At 40.3% G+C, this 22,332-nt stretch overlaps 1 protein-coding gene across 1 annotated transcript; it reads right to left on the bottom strand.

Annotated features, from left to right (window-relative positions):
* Window positions 1-14,511: 14,511 nt before the first annotated feature.
* On the bottom strand, window positions 14,512-22,109 carry LOC120553040 (NXPE family member 3-like). Its single transcript, XM_039791095.1, has 6 exons — window positions 21,676-22,109; window positions 21,092-21,547; window positions 19,995-20,290; window positions 18,448-18,518; window positions 17,066-17,269; window positions 14,512-16,982 (listed from the first exon to the last, which is right to left on the bottom strand). The coding sequence occupies exons 1-6, from the start codon at window positions 21,949-21,951 to the stop codon at window positions 16,429-16,431; spliced, it is 1,857 nt and encodes a 618-aa protein (XP_039647029.1). The 5' UTR covers window positions 21,952-22,109; the 3' UTR covers window positions 14,512-16,428.
* Between the last annotated feature and the right edge of the window lie 223 nt (window positions 22,110-22,332).

Here is a 22,332-nt window from a genome sequence, read left to right as displayed (position 1 = left end):
GTATGGAACCCATGTAACGTTCTTTGCAGGTCAAATTAATGATGTTTTCCGTTGCATTTCGGGTTGTTTTATTAAATTTCATAGCATTTGAAAAAGATTTTTTTTAAAGTTTAAAAACAATATCCATACTAGCTGATCTTTGACATGAACCAGTCTGTGATTCACTCAACATCCTCTGATCTTAACTATTAGTCAAAATATTTCATAATTTCTGCTTTGTTTGAACTTCATAATTAAGCATATGGTCATTTGAATTAGGTTTATTGACCATGAATTAAAAAAAGCGTTCAAAAAAGTACCTAAAGCATCAAAAAAGCGACAAAACATCCAAAAAAGGAACAAAAAAAGTTCATTTTTCCATTTTCACCTGGACGGACAGCAAGTTCATGGTCGACGGGAAGACAACACAACATAAGTAATTCACTCGACTCATCAAAGAGAGAGAAAGTTCCGTACGGACAGAGGAAGATGAGTAAAATGAAAACTTAATTTTATTTTGTAATTCTCTAACATTTATTGATCAGTAAAGAGTATGAAGTTTAGAAATTACAGTTTCAAAGTAGCTCCCCAAAACTGCTGAAATGTTATTGTCCTTAAAGGCCCAAAAGATAATTATAAATAATAAGCATGAGGAAGTTGCTTTGTCCAGGAACAGCTGATACTCCCAGTTCAACTAGATTTTCTTCATTTCATACTCAATCTTCATGCCAGTAAAGCCTATTAGAATTTTAGAGAGAGCGCCCAAAAGAAAATTAAAAAGTAAAAATACACACTGCTGACTATTTAAATGCAGTGTTGGCCAGCAACAACAGTCCTGCAGGTAGGGCCAACCAGTCATACAAGATTCAAACAATAGATGTTCTCTTTTTAAAGAGCCACATGCCATCATGCACCCAAACCCTAGTTAATTACACTGATGTTTACAAGACATTCACTAGACTCAAAGGGAGAGAGTACAGTATGTGCAGAGGAATGAGTAAAACGGAAACATAAAACATTATTTTGTAATTCTGTAACATTCATTCATCACTCACTGAATAGTACTGAAGTTTACAGTTTACAGCAGTTACAATTGCAACTCAAGTGGAATCTGCTGTTCAGCAAGCTAAAACAATTGCAGCAGCTGACAGTGTTGCAGTGCAAGCTGTACAGCCCCATTTATAAGAAATACAAACGCCAAACTCGCCCAAAGAAGGCTGCCAATGCTACTGCTATGTCCTAGCTGTTTCAGATGTGGTTCTGAAAAAAATTTAGCTAATTTCCCTCAGTGCCCTGCAGCCAAGGCAACTTGTAAATCTTAATAATAAAGTTGAACATTTTGCATGTATTTGCTGCTCACTCAAAACCAGTGATGAACATGAGATAGAGCTGCCTACACTGACTGTGCTGTACTTGAGAGACCCTTGTCAGGACATCTGCTTCCCTTGCCAATGAGCTTAGACTAGTTGTGGATACAGGCTCTGCAGTGTCCATTTTGCCACACCACATCTACGATAAGTCCCACATACTAGTCGGCTGGTGACCTACCCAAGGAAAATAACTCCTGTGCTTGGATGCATACACGTCACAGTGAGTAGAGGAGTTATGACCTCCTCATCCACATTCTTTGTGGTAAAGAAAGGCACCCTTCTCCTAGGAAGAGAGCTCGTGGCTGCCTTAATAAACATCTGCATTCAAGGCAATACTGTCTGACCTCCGTCCACTGCTCCTCCTGGTCCTGTGTTGACTTCAGACTCTACACCTGCATTCTGCATCCCTGCTGCTCCTTACATCGGATCTGCACACAGCTTTGTGCAGGGACGTGCACAGGTACAGTCTATTGTTGCCCGGGTAACTGCCCGTTTGCCCTGATTGGCTTAGCTGCCCCTCTGGTGACAGAGCCTAAATAAACTTTTATTTTTTTATTTTCTTGCTGTTTTGGCTGCATTAATACAATAATACGCCAATCATTACTAAAGTTAAATCAAATTAAATCGCAATATCATCCAATCTTGCCCTCAGTGATGCCCACTGCCCCCAGTCACATGACTTTGTTTTCTCACACATGGAGCACCGCAAATTAAAGAGGGAAAGCCAAGCCCTGCTGCCTTCACGTGATTTTTTTAAGTTATGGAGATTATGAAAAATGCCCTGTGAATAGTAACCAAAAAAATCCACTTGAGCTTTGAATAAAGTGCAGCTTCAGCTTGTAACGTTTGCATCACGTCGCCATTATTGCCTTATATTAAGGTAAAATGCTATGTTATCAGCCAAAGCTAATGAGTTACATGAGTGTGCATTCTGTAGAGCAGAGAGAGAATCAGGGATATGATGGTTTTGGGTTCTTGAATCATGCTAGGTTATAGGCTACGTTGTTTACAGTCAATATGTTACGTGAGTTTTCAACCAACAATCAGATGTGACATTAGTGAAAGTGAAATTTGTCTTATTTTGTTATTAGATGATAAATGAATGTCCCAATTGGTTAATGTAATGAACTTTGTATTTAAAAAAAAAAAATAGCCTAATGTTAGTTTTGTGTGCTTAAGTATGCCTTCACAACAAAGACGACTGAAGAAGAGCGAGAAAGAGCTCAAAGAAGCAGCTAAAAGATCTGCAGCTTTGCACTGTCAGCAGACCAGCTGTGAGAGAAGCATTTGATAATGTCAAGCAACCATCCTACATTATTCATTTAATGTGAAGTTGGCCTACTTTATCAGAAGTGTTTTCTTTAAGTTGGAGTAGGCTAATAACTCGTTAAAACAAATATTTCATTTAATAATAAATACACAGTAAATTGTGTCTGTGCCATGTATAGCATTGTGAATTAGTTATTATTTTATGTATATAAAAAGTTCCAGTTCACAGAGCATTTGAGAACCTTGGGATCAAGTAAAATACTTTTACTAGCTGTAGTCAGGTTGTAATTGTGCCAAATCCTAACATTAGTTATCTCAACCAGAATCACTGAGTGCAGCCACAGTCTAAATATCAACTGGCAGCACTAGTGTCAGTGTTCAGTTTTTTAGCAGTGAAACGTACAGTATACTGTATAAGTTACTTTATTCAGATTCTAATAATTCTATTCAAGATGAGACCTACCTTAAGTCTCCTGACCAGAGAGGGAGGGAGAGCATCACTCAACAAACCAGACGGCTACATAATGAGGGTGGTGCGTGATCCTATAAAAGGGCCATCTCAGTAAAAGCGCGATATGGAAAAAGATAGATGCTGCGGCCAATAGTATTCTTAACTTAAAGGTACATTATACTGTAGAAGTTATTCAGAATTATAATGTTTCCTTTGGAGACATTTCCATCTTTGAAGGTTTAACGGGGTGGGGGGTGCATTTTTTCTACATTAGAGCAATAGCCGCTTCAAATGTCTGTGCACGTCCCTGGCTTTGTGCATTAGGTGAAAATCGACCATACTGTCAAAGCTGTACGTCAAAAAACTATGACCACTGCCTTTTATGTCAATAAACTAAACATGTTTGGCCCTTATTGTAATTCTTATATTCCAGTGTGGCCCTCAGTGGAGTTGAGTTTGACACCCCTGCTCTATAGAGATAGAAACCTTGCTCTATACAGATGGAAATGTTGCTCTATAGCAGGGGTCTTCAAAGTTTTTTAAGACAAGGACCCCTTAACTGAAACAGAAACGGATCAGGGACCCCCTACTACATATATTGTATAAAATGAAGTTGTATATTAAACTGGGCCTACAATAACTTTTAGGGCAGCCTAAAGCCTTAATAGATACCTTTTTTGCATAGAATACTAAGCTATTCAAGCTTTTCAAATAGCCTAATAATTGTCGGCATGATTTTATGAATTATTTTATAAATCATGATGTGGAACAGTTAATCCTTTGGGATGAACTGTATCTGTGCTACCTTAGTGACTACCTTACCTATATGGGCCAGTAAGCCTATCATCAGTGTGGATTTATACTAGCTAATAATATGTTGGAATCGTGTTAAGACTTTTTTTTTTTTTTTAAATGTTCAAAAATTAACAATAATTTGGAGGCCCCCCTGCAATGACTCTGAGGACCCCCTAGGAGTCCCGGACCCCCTGTTGAAGATCCCTGCTCTATAGAGATAGAAACAAGTCTGAGTGGAGACTCATAACGATAATAAATGGCCCATCAACGTGAACAACAGGATACTGACGCTGTTGGCTGTGGGGTTTAGAGAAAAAAATGAATGGAGCTGGTGTCATCACATGGCCTGAAGGTAAACTTGCTCAGGTGATAATAGTTGGTGGTGGGATGGTTGGTGGGGTATTTAATGGAACAGAAAAGTTTTATTTTGTGTCTGTCCACTTTGAATGAAAATAAAAAATGTTGACCCGGACAAACAGCAAGTTCATGGTCGACGGGAAGACAACACAAGAGTTACTTACACTGATGTCTGTAAGTAATTCACTCGACTCATCAAAGAGAGAGAAAGTTCAGTACCTTCAGAGGAAGATGAGTAAAACGAAAACCTAACTTTTTAACATTCCTTCAACAGTAAAGAGTATAGAGATTAGAAATTACAGTTTCAAAGTAGCTCCTCAACACTGCTGAGATGTTATTGTCCACAGTGGATTCGACTGAGTCCTTAAAGGCCCAAAAGATAATTATAAATAATAAGCATGAGGAAGTTGCTTTGTCCAGGAACAGCTGATACTGCCAGTTCAACTAGATTTTCTTCATTTCATACTCAATCTTCCTGCCAGTAAAGATTAATTTTAAAGAATTTTAGAGAGAGCGCCCAAAAGAAAATTAAAAAGTAAAAATAGACACTGCTGACTATTTAAATGCAGTGTTGGCCAGCAACAACAGTCCTGCAGGTAGGGCCAACCAGTCATACAAGATTCAAACAATAGATGTTCTCTTTTTAAAGAGCCACATGCCATCATGCACCCACAGCCTAGTTAATTACACTGATGTTTAAAAGTCATTCACTCGAATCAAAGGGAGAGAGTACAGTATGTGCAGAGGAAGAGGTGTAAAACGGAAACATAAAACATTATTTTTTAATTCTGTAACATTCATTCAAATTTACAAATTACAGCTGTTACAATTAAAACTCAAGTGGAGCTAAAACGATTGCAGCAGCTGACAGTGTTGCAGTGCAAGCTGTAGAGCCCCATTTATAAGAAACACAAATGCCAAACTCGCCCTAAGAAGGCTGCCAATGCTAATGCTACGTCCTCTCATAGCTGTTTCAGATGTGGTTCTGAAAAAAATTTAGTTAATTTCCCTCAGTGCCCTGCAGCCAATGCAACTTGTAAATCTTAATAATAAAGTTGAACATTTTGCATGTGTTTGCTGCTCACTCAAAACCAGTGAGGAACATGAGATAGAGCTGCCTACACTGACTGTGCTGTACTTGAGAGACCGTTGTCAGTACATCTGCTTCCCTTGCCAATGAGCTTAGACTAGTTGCAGAGATGGGAAGTAGCCTAACGAAGTACAAATACTTCGTTACTGTACTTAAGTAGATTTTTCGGATATTTCTACTTTACTTTACTATTTTTTTTGTGGCGACTTTTTACTTTTACTACTTACATTTTAACACGAATATCGGTACTTTCTACTCCTTACATTTTTAAAATTGGCTCGTTACTTTAGTTTTGTACAAGAGGTCGTAATGTCGGAGAATAGCGCGGACACGCGCCTCACACCGCGGCGGCAGCGTGCGTACACACAGAAAAAAGTGAGAAAAAAAAGAAGAGAGACTGCTATCCGGAGGATAATCAGTTGAGATCGTTATTGTGTGGTCCGCCAACTGTAAGTCGTATAACTTATGTTGTCAGTTCATTTAAGCCTGTTGTTGTATTGGTCTATAGTTCCTGCACAGTTAAAGTAGGTTAGCTAGTGATTTAGTTGTTTGTGTTCTTCACCTGTTAGCTAGGTTTCACGTTGCTACATAACGCGTCATTCCCAAGCATCAAAAGATAGAAGACACACCTGGGGGAAGTTTGAAACCAGCATCAGATTTAAATACGGTCCTAATCTAGTCCTCATTAGCAAATTTCAAATAATTTCACTGGAGTTACCGTTATTATTTTTCACGTGATCAATACTGAATTCAATCTAATTGAATGGGAATATACTGTAGGCTACGTTGCATGTAACGCACCACTACAAGACGACTCGACAGATTCGGCCGCATTCTGCATTCATTTGCGGCAAATAATTGCAGCATGATGGTGGTAACGTTAGCACTAGTAGTATGGACGGCGACATGATTGAAAATGAAGAAAACGGAGATCCCAGAGATTAGGCAGACAAGCAGCAAGACATTCCCAATCATCCCTGGCCTTATCTGAGAGAGATGTTTGAGATAGGCTAGGAGGCATCAAGTATGGATCTGTGAATTCTCACAGAATCACAATTGAATTCATATCTTGCTACTCAGTCAGAATCTTACTAAGCTGGAGTCCCAGTCTCTGTCACAATAATCATATATGTGATGTTTGGCAGACATCCATTTAAAATGTAGACAATGACATATAAAGAGCCTGGTTTTTATGTCCACTGAAGTTTCTCAGCTTGCACTCTAGTAACGTGTGTGGTCCAGGTAGCTTTGCATAAAAAGTGGTTGTCATTCGCAAGGCTACTTTTACTTTTATACTTTAAGTACTTTTCAAAGCCTGTACTTTGTTACTTTTACTTAAGTAAAGAAGTTAAATCAGTACTTCTACTTTTACCAGAGTATTTTTTAACACAAGTATCTGTACTTCTACTTAAGTACGGGAAGTGAGTACTTTTGCCATCTCTGACTAGCCACACCACATCTACGATAAGTCCCGCCTACTAGTCGGCTGGTGACCTACCCAAGGAAAATAACTCCTGTGCCTGGATGCATACACGTCACAGTGAGTGGAGGAGTTATGACCTCCTCATCCACGTTCTTTGTGGTAAAGAAAGGCACCCAAGAGATCTCATGGCTGCCTTAAACATCTGCATTCAAGGCAATACTGTCTGACCTCCGTCCACTGCTCCTCCTGGTCCTGTGTTGACTTCAGACTCTACACCTGCATTCTGCATCCCTGCTGCTCCTTACATCGGATGCGCACACAGCTTTGTGCATTAGGTGAAAATCGACCATACTGTCAAACCTGCACGTCAAAAAGCTATGACCACTGCCTTTTGCTGTAAGGGCTTCTGTCTCAGCGGAACTGGATTGCTTGCTGAAAGCTGGCGTCATTGAAAAGATTGATGCATCACCCCTGTGTTTCACCTATAATAGTCACAGGACGGAAAACTGGTGGAATAAGAATGTGCACTAATCACCGTGAACCTAACAAAGTCGTAGGTACAGACTGCTACCCCCTGCTCTATGTGGATGAACTGTTTGCAAACCTACAAGGTGCAAAGGAGTTCTCTTCAATTGATCTGGCTAATGCATATTACCAGCTGGCCCTCTATGAAGACAGCTGAGACCTCACAGCATTCATCACACATGACATGAGGGTCTTTTCAGATACGGTATCCTATGTCACATCAAAACAAAGGGTTATGATGTGGTATGACAAACACATCTAACACAGATAATTTGGTTAAATGATTATGCAGTTTGTTTCTTATGAGCCACTGCACTGTGTTGTCCTATCCAATCAGAATGCTCGGTGGCCCAGTTCACTTTTATCCCTGGTCTGTATCGGCTCTCGGTGGTCGAATATTTGGATTAAATGCAGTCGTTTACATTCAGTGTGATCATTGACTCATACCAACCCATACCAACTTTCGACACTTTTGTATTTATGTAGCTGTATCTTTGTAGGTCACTACATAATTCTTATGTTTTGCACTGTTTACATATTTAATATGCCTTAAGTAAAACTTCACAATATTCTGTGCCAATGCTATCTATGAAATATGGGTAGCCTATATTTTTGTTTAGTTCTACAGCATAGAATAACTACAGTCTTGCCTTCGATCTGCTCTTTACTGCTGACTCTTATTTTATGATAGTGTCATCTTTTACAGAAAAAGGAGATGTTGTACTCTATCTCTATATGTCTGCTGCATTCTACCACTAGGCGGCACTGTGGTAAAGCAGTTATTAGTTGAAACCTGAGTACAGAGAGAGAGAGAGAGAGAGAGAGAGAGAGAGAGAGAGATTACAGAGAGAGAGAAAAGATGGTGACTACTCAACTCGAACCTCCTATGGCGCCATTTTGTTGCTACAAAGGTATCACCTCCTGTTAGCATTTCACTGACTAGCATACATTTTGGCGCCACTTTGACAGCGAATAACTTTACATCTGAAGTGTTTAAAGACTCTATTTGTCCATTGTTTATTTCTAAGTAAATGTATAAAAGGCTCCATTACCTTGTACCTCACGTTATGGCTCCGTAGCAGACGTTTTTGGAAAAATAGGCTAACGATTGTGTCATAACCAAGTGACTTACAGTCGCATAGTAGAGGAATTACTGTACAGTACAGGAGAAGCTTGCAGGCAGTTTCGACTTACGTTAGCTGTTTAAGTTTAATTACTAATGTTAACTAGCATGTTAGTTAGCAATAATTAGCCTGTGCCTATGTTATCTCCTTACATATACCTACACTCTCCGTCTCTTTAAGATTGGGAATGATTGAGATTTCCCTTGGCACAGCTACCAGAAGACTTACAACTTTCAGACAGGTTGCTCACATCACATTTACGTTGTCTCTCTCAGTTGGAGGCTGCGCAGTAAAGCAAGAGATCACCGGAAAAGTGCTTCTAATATCCTTCACTGGTCTCCATCCAGAGCAACGGGGTCTATTGGTCCATTATATATGTCAATGTGACTACTGAATGTACAGTGCTTTGCTACCATGCTTCCTACTAAGAAGTGTTGTAATAATGTAAATGCTTAGTGTTGAAGTAAACTGCACTTGTTGAACATTCAGGTGTTCTTCTATTCACCAGCCTACACTACACAAGGTTTCTGCCTGTTTAAAATAAGTTTTTCCTCACCGCTGCTGCACCAAATGTTTGCTCTGTAGAGTGTGGTCTAGACCTACTCTATCTGTTAAGATAACTTTATTTGACATGATTTGACACTATAAATTAAATTGAATTGAAAATTGAATATAGTTTTTAAGCTGAGCTATTGATTAACCCCTATTTGCCACCGGGCGCGTCTGCTCTCTGGGAGTGGAGAGAAAACCACAGCTGTGGACCTGACTGACTGATGTGTTGCATAAAGAAACAAGTTTATTCAGCAGCATGTCATCTCACCCTGTTGTCGCGACTTGTTCGAAGCATCCTGCCAGCAGTGTGATCACATCTTACTCTGCTGATATTCCCTAAAAGTTGTCTGAGGAGCTGTATTAGGCTACTTACTTTGTACTAACTTTCTCCAAATTGCAATAGTATTATAGTCTGGTCCTACCAGACTCTCGTACATTTCATTACTCCAGAGAGTCTGGCCACGCTCCATTGACAAGTGTTAACTTCCTTGAAGGCGGGTACTCCGTTGAATGATTCCATCATTTTCCCTTCCTGCCCTGACTTTGAGGTGTAAGGTGTGTGCTGGATTTGCTTACAGAAGCATCGTAGGTTTTGTGTTATGTGTTGAACTTAAAGACACACGGCCAAAAGATGGGGAGATGGGGGTGACAAGTGATAGTGTACAAACACACTATCCATCCACTCACATGAAGGAAAAAACATAAAAAGGAGAAGCCTGACTGCTAAGAGTTTACCAGTTTTGTTGTTGTTTCAAGCTGTTAGATAAGCTATCTGGCTGTGTATAGTTAGCTGCTTAGCAAATAATGTCCTTGATGCACTATAGAGATAACAATGTTGCTCTGTAGAGATAGAAATGTTGCCGTTGTTCTACAGAGATAAAAATGTTGCTTTATACAGATGGAAACGTTGCTCCATACAGATAGAAACATTGCTCTACAGAGATAAAAACGTTGCTCTATACAGATGGAAACGTTGCTCTATACAGATGGAAACGTTGCTTCATACAGATGGAAACGTTGCTCTACAGAGATAAAAATGTTGCTCTATACAGATGGAAACGTTGCTCCATACAGATGGAAACGTTGCTCTATACAGATGGAAACGAGTCTGAGTGGAGACTCATAACGATGATAAATGGCCCATCAGGGCGAACAACAGGATACTGACGCTGTTGGGCTTGGGATTTAGAGAAAAAAAGTTCTTTTAAAGAGCAGGAACCAGAGCCAACGCTCACATTTGGCCTGATATGGAACAATGGTGGTTCAGACTTGGCCTCGGGTGTCTCCAAAGACCGTAACGTAAGCATCTGACAACATTACGGAAATGTTAACCACAGAGATCTACCCTTTTTAAAAGAGTAAAATCCTTTTTGTTTAACCAGATATAGCTCAGAAATCTCTATCGCTACACCCACAACACTTTTTATGAAAACACTTTTAGTGTGTATAGAGCCTGCAGCATTCTTTAGTAATACTGGACCAATGTGAAAGATTGTTATTTCCATCAGTCACTTAGACACAAAAACATAGGAAAATAGGGTCCAGGTTGAAAAAAACCCAAAGTTCACCTTTACCCTCATGTATACAGTACAGGCCAAAAGTTTGGACACACCTTCTCATTCAATGTGTTTCTTTATTTTCATGACTATTTACATTGTAGATTCTCACTGAAGGCATCAAAACTATGAATGAACACATATGGAATTATGTACTTAACAAAAAAGTGTGACATAACTGAAAACATGTCTTATATTTTAGATTCCTCAAAGTAGCCACCCTTTGCTTTTTTTGATAACTCTGCAAACCCTTGGTGTTCTCTCAATGAGCTTCATGAGGTAGTCACCTGAAATGGTTTTCACTTCACAAGTGTGCTTTGTCAGGGTTAATTAGTGGATTTTTTTCCCTTTTATTAATAAAAAAGCAAAAGGTGGCTACTTTGAGGAATCTAAAATATAAGACATGTTTTCAGTTATTTCACACTTTCTTGTTAAGTACATAATTCTGTATGTGTTCATTCATAGTTTTGATGCTTCAGTGAGAATCTACAATGTAAATAGTCATGAAAATAAAAAGGAAACGCATTGAATGAGAAGGTGTGTCCAAACCTTTGGCCTGTACTGTACGAGCAGAACTGACATACCAATTCACTAAGCCTGGGTGAGACCATGCCCCGGTTCATGCTGTGCATGTAAACTCACTGTGTGAAGTTAGTAGAGGGGAGCCATGACTGACTGTACTTTCTGTCTGCTGTGTTTTCAGCTTCAAAATGGAAGAGGAGGATCTCTGCTGTCCGGTCTGCCATGACGTCTTTAGAGATCCTGTTGTTCTGTCATGTAGCCACAGCTTCTGTAAAGACTGTCTGCAGAAATGGTGGACGCAGAAACCAACACAGGAGTGTCCAGTTTGTAAGAAAAGATCTTTGTTTGAACCACCTTGTAACCTGGTGTTAAAGAACCTGTGTGAGGCCTTCTTACTGGAGAGAGATCAGGAAGCTTCAGAGGCTCCCTGCAGTCTGAACTCTGACAAGCACAACCTCTTCTGTCTGGACCATCAACAGCCAGCGTGTCTCGTCTACAGAGATTCAGAAAACCCCTCCAACCACAAATTCAGACCCATCAGTAAAGCTGCACGACAACACAGGAAGAAACTTCAGAAAACTCTGGAGCCCGTAAAGGACAAGCTGCAGCTTTTCAAAGAAGTTAAAGTGAAGTGTGATCAAACAGCTGAATACATGAAGGCCCAGGCCCGACGCACAGAGAGGCAGATTAAGGAGCAGTTTAAGAAGCTGCGCCAGTTTCTAGAAGAGGAAGAGGAGGCCCGTATGGCTGCACTGAGGGAGGAAGAAGAGCAGAAGAGTCAGAGGATGAAGGAGAAGATGGACGCTCTGATCAGAGAGATAGCAGCTCTTTCAGACACAGTCAGAGCCACATAGGAGCAGCTGAGAGCTGATGATGTTTTATTCCTGCACAACTACAAGGCTGCAGTGCAAAGAGTCCAGCAGCACACCCTGCTGGATGCTCCACAGCTGCTCTCAGGAGTTCTGATAGACCAGGCCAAACACCTGGGCAACCTGAGCTTCCACATCTGGAACAAGATGAAGGACATGGTCTCCTACACTCCTGTGATTCTGGACCCAAACACTGTTCATTATAGACTCGACCTGTCTGAAGATCTGACCACTGTGAACGTAGGATATGGAAACCAGCTTCCTGATAATCCAGAGAGGTTTGGTAAACACTGGTGTGTCCTGGGCTCTGAGGGCTTTACCTCAGGGATTCACAGCTGGGACGTCGAGGTTAAAGACAGTTGTTTCTGGGACGTGGGCGTGTTCGCAGAGTCTGCCGAGAGGAAGGGAGACACAAAGTCTGGATTATGTGCAATGGGGGCCTGTGATGGTGAATACTCTGCAGTCCATGTTCTCGTACTGAAGACGGAGCTCGAGAGGCTCAGAGTGACTCTGGACTGGAACAGAGGAAAGCTGTCGTTCTCTGATGCTGATACTAAAGCACACATATACACCTACACACACACTTTCACTGAGAGGATGTTTCCATACATTTTACATACTGATGAAATGAAGATATTACCAGTGAAGCTGTGTGTGACAATGGAACCGAGCATCTAGAGATAAAGAAGATGATTATATTCATGTTGTTTATTTCTTAAAGGGAAAAATCACTGAATTTAACATCTTAATCCACACTTGTCTTCCTGCTGTCTCATTATTACAGATACCTTTTATTTTTCTTACACTTTTTTTTTTATTGTTATTCAGTTTGAAAATCTGCTTTTTGTTTCTGTTGTCGACGCCTTTCATTTGTAAAATTATTTCATTTAGTTTTAGATCTTTTGGTTCATTTAGCAATTTTCTTTTTTGCTGATAATGTTTCATTTTAAATTGTTTTATTATTTGGACTAGGTGTGTGTGTGTGGAGCCATGAAGACCAGCAAATACTTTGTAGAAGTTGATTTGATCCAAATAAAGAAAAAAAGAAACAATTTATCAATAACTGCATGTTTTCATGATTCATTTTTCCCGATCTAACAACCTTTATTTTAAATTGTAGTCCTGATTATAAAGTTTCCAAACATTAAAATCAATGCTTAATTACATTAATGTTTACAATTTATACAAATTAATTATCCATAATATATAAGGCCTTTTCTGTTGAAAAAAAATCTATTTAAGGTAGACATCTCAGTTTGGAGTCAGATTTCAAATAATGTTGGTGAGTTAGTCACTGGATCTTTCTCTGCTGTGTTTACCTTCATAAAACAAAAATTGTCTCAAATAAATATCAACAAAGAGAAAATTATAATCACAAATGTCCCAAAACCCCAGAAACTGAAAGTAACATCTCATTTCTGATGACTGATTTGAATGTAATTAGTTCTGCAGATATTTGGTCATAAACCAAAGTATTGGACACATTCAGATGTTGACCTGATGATGGCGCTAGATGTAAAGTCAGAAGATCACCAAAGCTATTACAATCCCGAGGGGAACCTGAATGTCTATATAACGTTTCATATTTAATAGTTGTCAAGATATTTCAGAGTGGAGCAAAGAGGCGGACAGACAAATCACCAACCATAATGAAGAGAAGGCTGCTTCAACAAAGAGAAGAGAACATGTTTTACAAGACAAAGCTTTGCAAAAGTATGTACTGAGAATTAAAAAGAAGTGCCAGCACAGTGTAAAAGAGACATATGAGCTGGAAAAGCAGGCCGAGAAACAGAGGCTGAAGACTTTTAGATGAAAGCATCTCTTTAATTAATGTTACATTCCTTTGTTTTCAGAAGGAGTCATATCAAACATCTGATAAACTGGAACTTGTTGTCACTTTACTTCATACAGTGTAAGTCCTGTTTGCAGAAAAGGAACTATACTCACTATAAGCACAAATGATGAGAAGCGCTGGCATGACCTGAGTTTAAAATCTTAACTGTCAGCAGGTAAACATAAAATTACAGAAAACATGTCATACAAAAAATATTGTTTTAATGTTTGCAATCAGCTGGGGAAGTTTGATGGTTTTTACCCTAACATGCAGTGTGTGTCCCTAAATGTAGCGTGTTCTGAGAGGAACCTGCAGCAGGACTTTTCTGCTGAAGCTTTGGCTCCCTCTGCTGATCAAAGTCTTCAACTCAACAGGATTCAACTGTTTAAGAAACGGTGCATGTTCTATTCTTCTTCTTTCTCATTACAGTTTATTTTACAACTGCTTACACACAACATCTTCACATGTCACACGCATTTTGAATACTCTCGCTCAAAGAGCTAAACTACACACCAAATCTCCAAAATCATAAGCTATTTCTCAGCCTTTCACTCAGTTTTCAATAGCATAAAACCCTTTTTTTTTTCAAAACACTACACATAATTCTCTACCTAAGACACACAAATCTAACAGGGAGTCACTTGCTTTTCCTTTTCCAAACACAACCAATCAAAATGCTACACTTGTTCACCAGGTCACACACACACACACACACACACACACACACACACAAAAAAACACACACACACACACACACACACACACACACACACACACACACACACACACACACACACACACACACACACACACACACACACACACACACACACACACACACACACACACACACACACCTTACATGTGTGAACTGTAATTTGTGTGATTCGCTCCCAGTTCAATCTCAATCTCTGTGCACCGTTTGGCTACAGTTTCTGTGTTGAACGACATGGTTTAACAGCTTTATGTTTTCTCTCGTTTGGTGGGTGTGTCTCTCGTTTGGTGGGTGTGTCACAGGTGATACCCAATGAGCAGAGACGTGTCTGTAAACCCGTGGTAATACAGTAAAAAGGCAGAGCGCCTGCACACACAACAGGGTGTCAAACCCACCCCCGTTTCAGTTTAAAAAACCTTGTTGCCACTTTTTGTCGGGGCTGAACGTGGCCCTGATCACTAACCAACCACTGATTACCATGTCATACAGTTTTGCATGTCATCTACAGTGAGATGAACATATAATGGTGACCAGCAGAGGGAGCTGTTGGACTAGATAACGTGGAGCCCCACGCTGCCACATCAGCAGTTTGAAGCACCTGATTTCTGGTCCGACATTTGTACAATTACGTATTTTTAAACGTGTAGGCTCGTTGGTTAAGGGGTATGATTCTCACTTAGGGTGCGAGAGGTCTGGGTTTCAAATCCTGGACGAGCCCTCAGATTTTGACAATGATATCATAAAAGGGCACAGAAAAAGAAAATGAAGATGATGAGTAAAACTAAAAGGTAGTGGAGAGAAAAACCCCAGCTGGAATATCAAGTGGCTCTGACTCATATTTTACACAAGTTTAATAGAACCAACTCCCCCCCTCTCCCCTTATATAAATAAATGTAAAATAAACAATAAAAATCCCAAAACAAAGAACAATCAGAAAACTAAATTAAATGCCACTCCTCGGCAGACAAACTCCCTCCCAGTTGGGTCTGGGAGAGGTCCAGATACAGAATGGGGCGACTACCGCAGGGTTCAATCTTCGACTCAAAGCAAGACATCCCAAAGTTGAAACACTAACATCAAAATGAACTAACACAGGGGGTGGGGGGGGCACTGCCCTGCCCCGCCTGTCTCTTGCCAAGTCTTCCTGGCGTGCTGTGGCCTGTGGCGGGCCCGGTGCTGGGTCTCTGGCTCAGCACCGGGCCTGCCACAGGCCACTGCCACCGCTAATTCATTTGTTGTAAATACTTTTCCTGAGATACAACACATATATCATCATCTCCATACATGTGCAAGGAGAAAGCCCTTTCACTGAAGAAACTGGAACAAGAAACATTTTTCAAGCGTTACTTGAAAAATTACTTCAACCATAAATGAATTATGTAAATTGGTCATTATGATCAATAGATAATTTTTAACTAAATTTGCATATTTTCCCAAAGTCTAAAATACACATGGCAGAGTCTAAGGCTGATGAGATCTAGTATCATAGGGTAGTGTTGATCACTCTGAAATGATCAGTGGCGTAATACTTATATTCAGAGTTAGACGTGCAGTATAATACTATTGCAATTTGGAGAAAGTTAGTACAAAGTACGTAGCCTAATACAGCTCCTCAGACAACTTTTAGGGAATATCAGCAGAGTAAGATGTGATCACACTTCTGGCAGAATGCTTTCAACAAGTCGCGGCAACAGGGTGAGATGACATGCTGCTGATCCAGAGGAGACATCCAGATACTAATTGTGACTTAATATCATGTCCACTTGATACTGCAGCTGTGGTTTTTCTCTCCCCTCCCTTTAAGTTTTACTCAAATCTGAAGGGCTCGTCCAGGATTTGAACCCCAGACCATTCCCATTTTCTGCATATCCTAAAGTGCTGCTTGACAATCCCAACACACGGGGGATGTAATGAGGTTGTATTAGTTGTGATCATTCAGCAGTGATTATTTGTAATGCCCTACCCGGATATGGCTTGGAGCTGCAACAAACACACATCTAGCCACCCTTTTGAGGACACATGTAGGACATGATAAGGTCAATCATAGCCTTAATAATGGGAGGTTGTGGGTGGAGGCTGTGTGGCAGGTGGTGGGCAAGGACCATCTCCCAGGCATCGATTATATGAACATTTAGTTCTTTGAACATGGTTCTGAGCACCTTATCACGCTGCAGTGAGTACCAGTCGCTGTTGGTTATCGTCTCATAAAGCGTCAAAGCTTTGGGGTTTGCGGTCCGGATGATGACCACCGTGCCCGGAGCCCTTTCCAGCAGCTGTTTCACTGCCCTGCGGATGCTCTGCAGCCGCCGGATGTAGACCTCTACGGGGAAAGTGCTAAAATGAGACCAGATGCCGAAAACTACAACAGTGTTGTAACCCCCAGGTATGCCATCTATTTCATTAGCAATGTAGCGAAGCTCGCTGGTTGGGATGTTGGCAAAACGGATAGGAGGAGCGTGGCAGCGAAACTTCACCAAGATGTTGTTTGCATTGTCTAAGGCCATGAGAGGTCCACCTTGCCTCGAGCTGTGCAGGTCAAACTCCTTAAGATCTAAAAGTATTACAGAGGGAACAGATTCAGATCCACTGTGACCAATGTCAAACTGTTGCCATGAATGCCTGTGAATCAGTTACCTGGTAGTGCTGCATTGAGGTATTCAAACCACTGCCTGATGGTGGAGTCCCCATACATGTGGACCACTTTGCGTTTCAGACACTGACTGATGGCAGAGATGTTAAATTGTTGAACTGTGGTGCCACCTAGTGCTCGCCACGCACCCTGGTAGTAATAGCCAGAGGGTCCACACTTCACACTGTTGCACTTCATCTCTGAATGACCTGAAAGGAAGTAAAAGGATAAAGCCACCTACACATGATCCGTGGTAAAACTGCTCTGCGCTGGCCGTGGCATGTTCCCCCCGCATCCACAGCTATTCATTCTAGCATCTTTTTGGGCCCTCCTCACATGAGGACCCAGGGTACTCAGTCCCTTTTCCCCCCCCAGTCCGACGCCCCTGGTTTTCCTATGGGTGGAGGGCTGCGTAGCGCAAAGCCAAAAAATGTTGACATTTAAGACCCTTACCCTTATCCTGTTTTCATGGTTTTGGGCAGCAGAATTCAATGTTTCAGCTAGCATTTCTACTGAAACAGTCTCTGAACCATTGTCGCTCGCCTGATACACCTCCATCTCGTTCTCAATCTCCTACAGAAAGACTTGGCGCCTGGTAGGCAGCCTAGATGCTGATCATTCCTCACTGTAGTGGTTCCAGGCACGATTTGTTTTCTTCCTTTCGGTTTTCGTTAGTCAAAGTTTTTTTTTTTTACTCAATAACGGATGGGATTTGTAATGTAGCGAAATACAATACTTCACTCAAAACGTGATCAAGTACATTTTAAATTACCAATTTTAAAAACTACTTGAAAAATACAAAATACACAACAAAACTACTCAATACAGTAACGTGCCTACTAGATACACTGCTAGCAGCTGGTACCACGTTCATCACTTTGAGCCAAGCACTCAATGCTCCCAGCGCTCCTCTGAAATTGGGCTGAATACATCTCTCTACAGGAGAATGCTATCCAGAAGAAAGTTAAAGGGGTAACTACCATTTTTTTCAACCTAGACCGTATTTTCTTATGTTTTTGTGTCTAATGATGGATGGGAACAACTATCTTTGACATTGGTCCAGTATTAAGCGTGAATGCTGTAATCAGCAGCCACCGACCTGCTAATGTAAAGATGTGAAGGTAAATACAAGCTGCACAATTGTCCTATTAACTTACATTGGAGCTTGTTTCACCGCTGCCGATTGCAGCGATCTCTCTTAATACTGGACCAATGTCAAAGATTGTTGTTCCCATCAGTCACTTAGACACAAAAACATAGAAAATAGGTTAAAAAAAACTTACCTTTTAAGTTTCTTAAAGTGAAGTTTTAACCACATTTTGTCCCTCCTGTTTTACTTTCATTGTCTGCAGCACATTCTTCAGTGATGGCAGTAGTACAAATTTACCTGTCTTTTTTGGCAATACGGTGACTTTGGCAGGTCCTGAAGCACGAATGTACACTTTCATGTTGACACCACTAAAGATAAACACACAATAAATAATCTCTTACACACACTACAAAATTAACATAAATACAGTACAACAAAGGAGGACAAGCATTTGAAATAATTTCATTAAGTTAAAACAAAAACAGCAAACACTAAAACAGGAAAAACTGGGTGAAAGGTAATCATTACACAAAACTCTAGAAACATCACTCTTTCTAAGCTTAAGCTGCAATAATGATGAGTCCAACAACTATTTGTAATTGTAATTGTAATTTGTAGTTTGCAGTTCCTCTCAACTACCAATTAGTTACAAATTAGTTGTTTGTAATAATCAGCTTAAAGCTTTAGTGTGTGACTTTTTGATATTAATAAACGTCCATTACATTCAAGCCATTGTCCTCCTTGGCTACTAGCAACTGTGGAGGAGGGGTGGGGGCACGAGCGCGATCACTGAATGCTTGTATCATGTGGACGCGCTGACAGTGTTGTTTTCATACTTAGAATTCCTCATGGGGGAGACAGAAACTACACACTATAGCTTTAAAGTGGCTATATGTAACTTTCAATTTGTGTTGATTCCAGCGGCCGCTTTGGACAAAGGCGGTAGTGTTTTTTCCACAATTGTTGTCGTAAAGCTGCCATAACTACAGCAGGTAACTTCTAAAATAACATTAAAATACAATTAGGCCTATATAAATAAATCTCCTGCTATCTTTTACCTGGCTCAGCTGGCTGGATACTAACCACAGAGGCTTTTCCGGTGTTACAAAGAAATCTGTGACCCGTCAAAATGTGTTACTGTAGCACCGTCTACCTGCAAAAAATCATTCTGTGACTGCGCGGGAAAAATCAGACCCAGGCAGATGCCTTACTAAAAACTATATAAAACTAGCGTTCTTTTCACTGTTAGTCTTGTTTGCTGTTACAGGTCATCCAAGACCATTGTATGAAAAATACTTCATTCAATACTTTATAAAAAGCTTCAGAAACATTAAAATGTGGGGGGGGAAATCTGTGCATTGTTATCCTTTCTGTTTTATTGGTTCTAATGTATAGAGTACATTGTTCTTAAAACTGTACTGTTATAAAGGAAAAAAAAATGTATTTCTCTAGTTTTTATAAGTATAGCCTAATGCTTTGAATTTGTTATTTTTCAACTTGACTCCAGAATAAAATAATTTAAGTTTACTAATGATTTTCAGTAATGACTACTAATGTAAACATCAACTTACCACTCTGTGGTAATACAACTTGACCTGTTTAGTTTCACCTTGTGTAAAAACTTAAACGGTTTAAGGCAAATGGTTTCCACGCAAATTTCTAATAAAGTCAACTAATTTGGGATAACAGTATACATTTACAATGAATAACAGAAAATATTATCCAATGTTCTTAATGAAATTCAACTAGTATGATTCAGACTGATTAGTTGGATTTGTCTTTTAAATTTAAAGATCTTTAGATTGAATCTTAACTGCCTGTGTCCTGTCTCTCTGCTCCCTCACCTTTGAAAGAGCTTCTTCTCGATGTCCGTGATGTTTTGTATGTATCCTCCCTTGGCGTGGTCGATCCTGGCATCACAGCTCAGCTTATTTGGCTTGTAGCAGAACCAAGGCTCGCCTGTACGGAGGTCAGTGTAGTTGCACTGTGGCTGCTGGGTTGGACGTAGGCAAGTGTTACAGATGGTAGTTTCAGAGATTGAGCCTGAGCGGAAGAGGCTCGCAAAGTAAATCCTGTCAGGCTGTTCGCTGGTCAGCCTGTTCAGCACTGCAACAGCCTCGCTGGAGTGAACCAGTGTCACCTGATTGGATAGAGAACCAGAGTTTTTCACTAACATCTACAGTTCGGGGCTGGAAATGAAACCTTGCTTTGGTCTGAAATTAAAAATATTGTTTCTTCCTAAGAGGGAGTTTTTCCTCGCCACTGTCGCACTGCTTGCTCTTGGGGGAATTGTTGGGGCTTTGTAAATTATAGAGTGTGATCTAGACCTACTCTATGTAAAGTGTCTCGAGATAACTCTTGTTATGATTTGATACTATAAATAAAATTGAATTGAATTGAATCTGGATTTGTTAAACTTCGTCACTGAGAATGTTTGTTCACATATGTAGGTAATACTAAAGAGAACATCATGTTCTGAGCATGTCTCCTCATGTGTGGAAAAGCACTGATACTGACTTAAAGTTCTCTGCCAGCACTGTATCACACTGGTATTTGGCAAGGCAGTTTACCCAGCCACGCCAAGTGTCACTCTACGAGCCTGGGTAAACTGCCACCACTATCATTACAAACTGCCATGCGACATATTTGCATTGTTTTGGTATTTAGAAAATTAATGTTGCAGTTTAGTTTACAATGTGTGATTTTGAGCAAGAAATTAACTGTTTTGCAAATTGTGTGTTGTAGGTGTGTTGGAGTGTTAAGAGTTAAGGAAAGTTGTTAAAAGTATTGAAAAAATTGTCATAGCAATCGTGAAAAACTAACAGGTGTAGCAATAGTAACTGAGGGGAGGGGGGGGGGGGGCTTAGCTAACAATTAGTTAGAAGAAAGATTAAAAACACCTACAGTCAAATCACATTTAACATATAGTTTTTAGCATCACCTCAACCTGCGCGTCTCCTTCCCAGAGTAAAGAGAATACAGCAGAGTAGCTGCCATTCAGATGATCCACCACTTGTCCAGCCACGCCTGCACCTAGCTTCTGGCTGTGCAGCCGGACGAGTAAAAAGTCTCCCCCAGACGTCTTAGGACGGCCCTGGAAATCAGACATTTTGATTATAACCTCCAGCTGATCCCCTACGTGCCACTGTCCTCCTCCCCTCCCTGGGAGAATGGTGAAGGTGCTGTGAGCTGGGTCACTTGTATTCTCCAGGGAAAGAAGAGCTGGCAAGAGTGGAATTTCAGGCCAAGCAATGGAGTCTAGTAGGAGGTGTTCTTCGAGAGCGTCGTTAGCGGACAGTGGCTGGAGGGTACAGAATCCTCGATGCGCTTCAGGGTCAGTGGAAACTCTCGGGACGATGATGGTGGAGTTCACTTCATGCTGAAACTGGCAGGGAGTCTGCAGGGAGATGGTGACAAAGACAAATGCACTGAAAGCAAAATAACTAAATAAAGCAAAAATAAATCCACATTTCAAAACAATATAGTGAAAATTGACTGAAATTAAACATTTCAAATAAGGTCCACCTTATTACGTAGCACAAGGATTAAGACAGCCACAACCAGAAAAAGGACCACGGTTCTATAGTCACTTTTAATTCTAATACAAGCTCTGGCCCTCATAGTCTTCGTCGACAGCTGCACCATAGCACATGACATGACATGACATGTCAGACGTTCAATCATAGAGAGTGAGCTAAATCTAGTCACCCAGGCAATTGTCGACAGAGCTGCGGAGGAGTGTCTGGCTAGTTTTGTTTTTCTGAATCCACCTGTTCTTACTGCAATTAACACATGGTTCATTATTAAACAAATAGTCAGCTATTTGCTTGCGGTATTTCTTGGGGTTAAAATATTAAACAACATGGTTATTATGTTTTAGTTCTCTGTCAGTGAAGTTAAATGTGATGTTAATACATATACCAAAAACTACTGAGTTTAGTCAAATTACTATTATTATGGAAGGTAAGCTCATTCATCATGATTATATAAATAAAAGCATGAAATAACATTGGGCTTCATTCACCAATATCTTCCTAAGTTTTCTCTTAAATATGTTCTTAAGAAAGTTTCTAAGTAAAGTCTACGTCGGATTCATGACGTGTTCTTAAACACAAACACAATTGTTCGCACCTGTGTTCTTAGGATTGATGAATCCCACGTCTTCGTAAATGAAAGCGCGTG

This window comes from Perca fluviatilis, chromosome 23 (genome assembly GCF_010015445.1).
Source record: "Perca fluviatilis chromosome 23, GENO_Pfluv_1.0, whole genome shotgun sequence".
Lineage (NCBI taxonomy): Eukaryota > Metazoa > Chordata > Actinopteri > Perciformes > Percidae > Perca > Perca fluviatilis.
Note: the sequence above shows the minus strand (reverse complement) of the source record. Positions and strands in the feature narration are given on the sequence as shown.

Coding starts and splice junctions, on each gene's coding strand:
- LOC120553040 (XM_039791095.1), bottom strand. CDS start 21,951: ATGAACCATGTGTTAATTGCAGTAAGAACAGGTGGATTCAGAAAAACA. Junction 21,548..21,675: donor TCCTTGTGCTACGTAATAAG/GTGGACCTTATT, acceptor ATCTCCCTGCAG/ACTCCCTGCCAGTTTCAGCA. Junction 17,270..18,447: donor CGTATTGCCAAAAAAGACAG/GTAAATTTGTAC, acceptor ACTTCCTTTCAG/GTCATTCAGAGATGAAGTGC.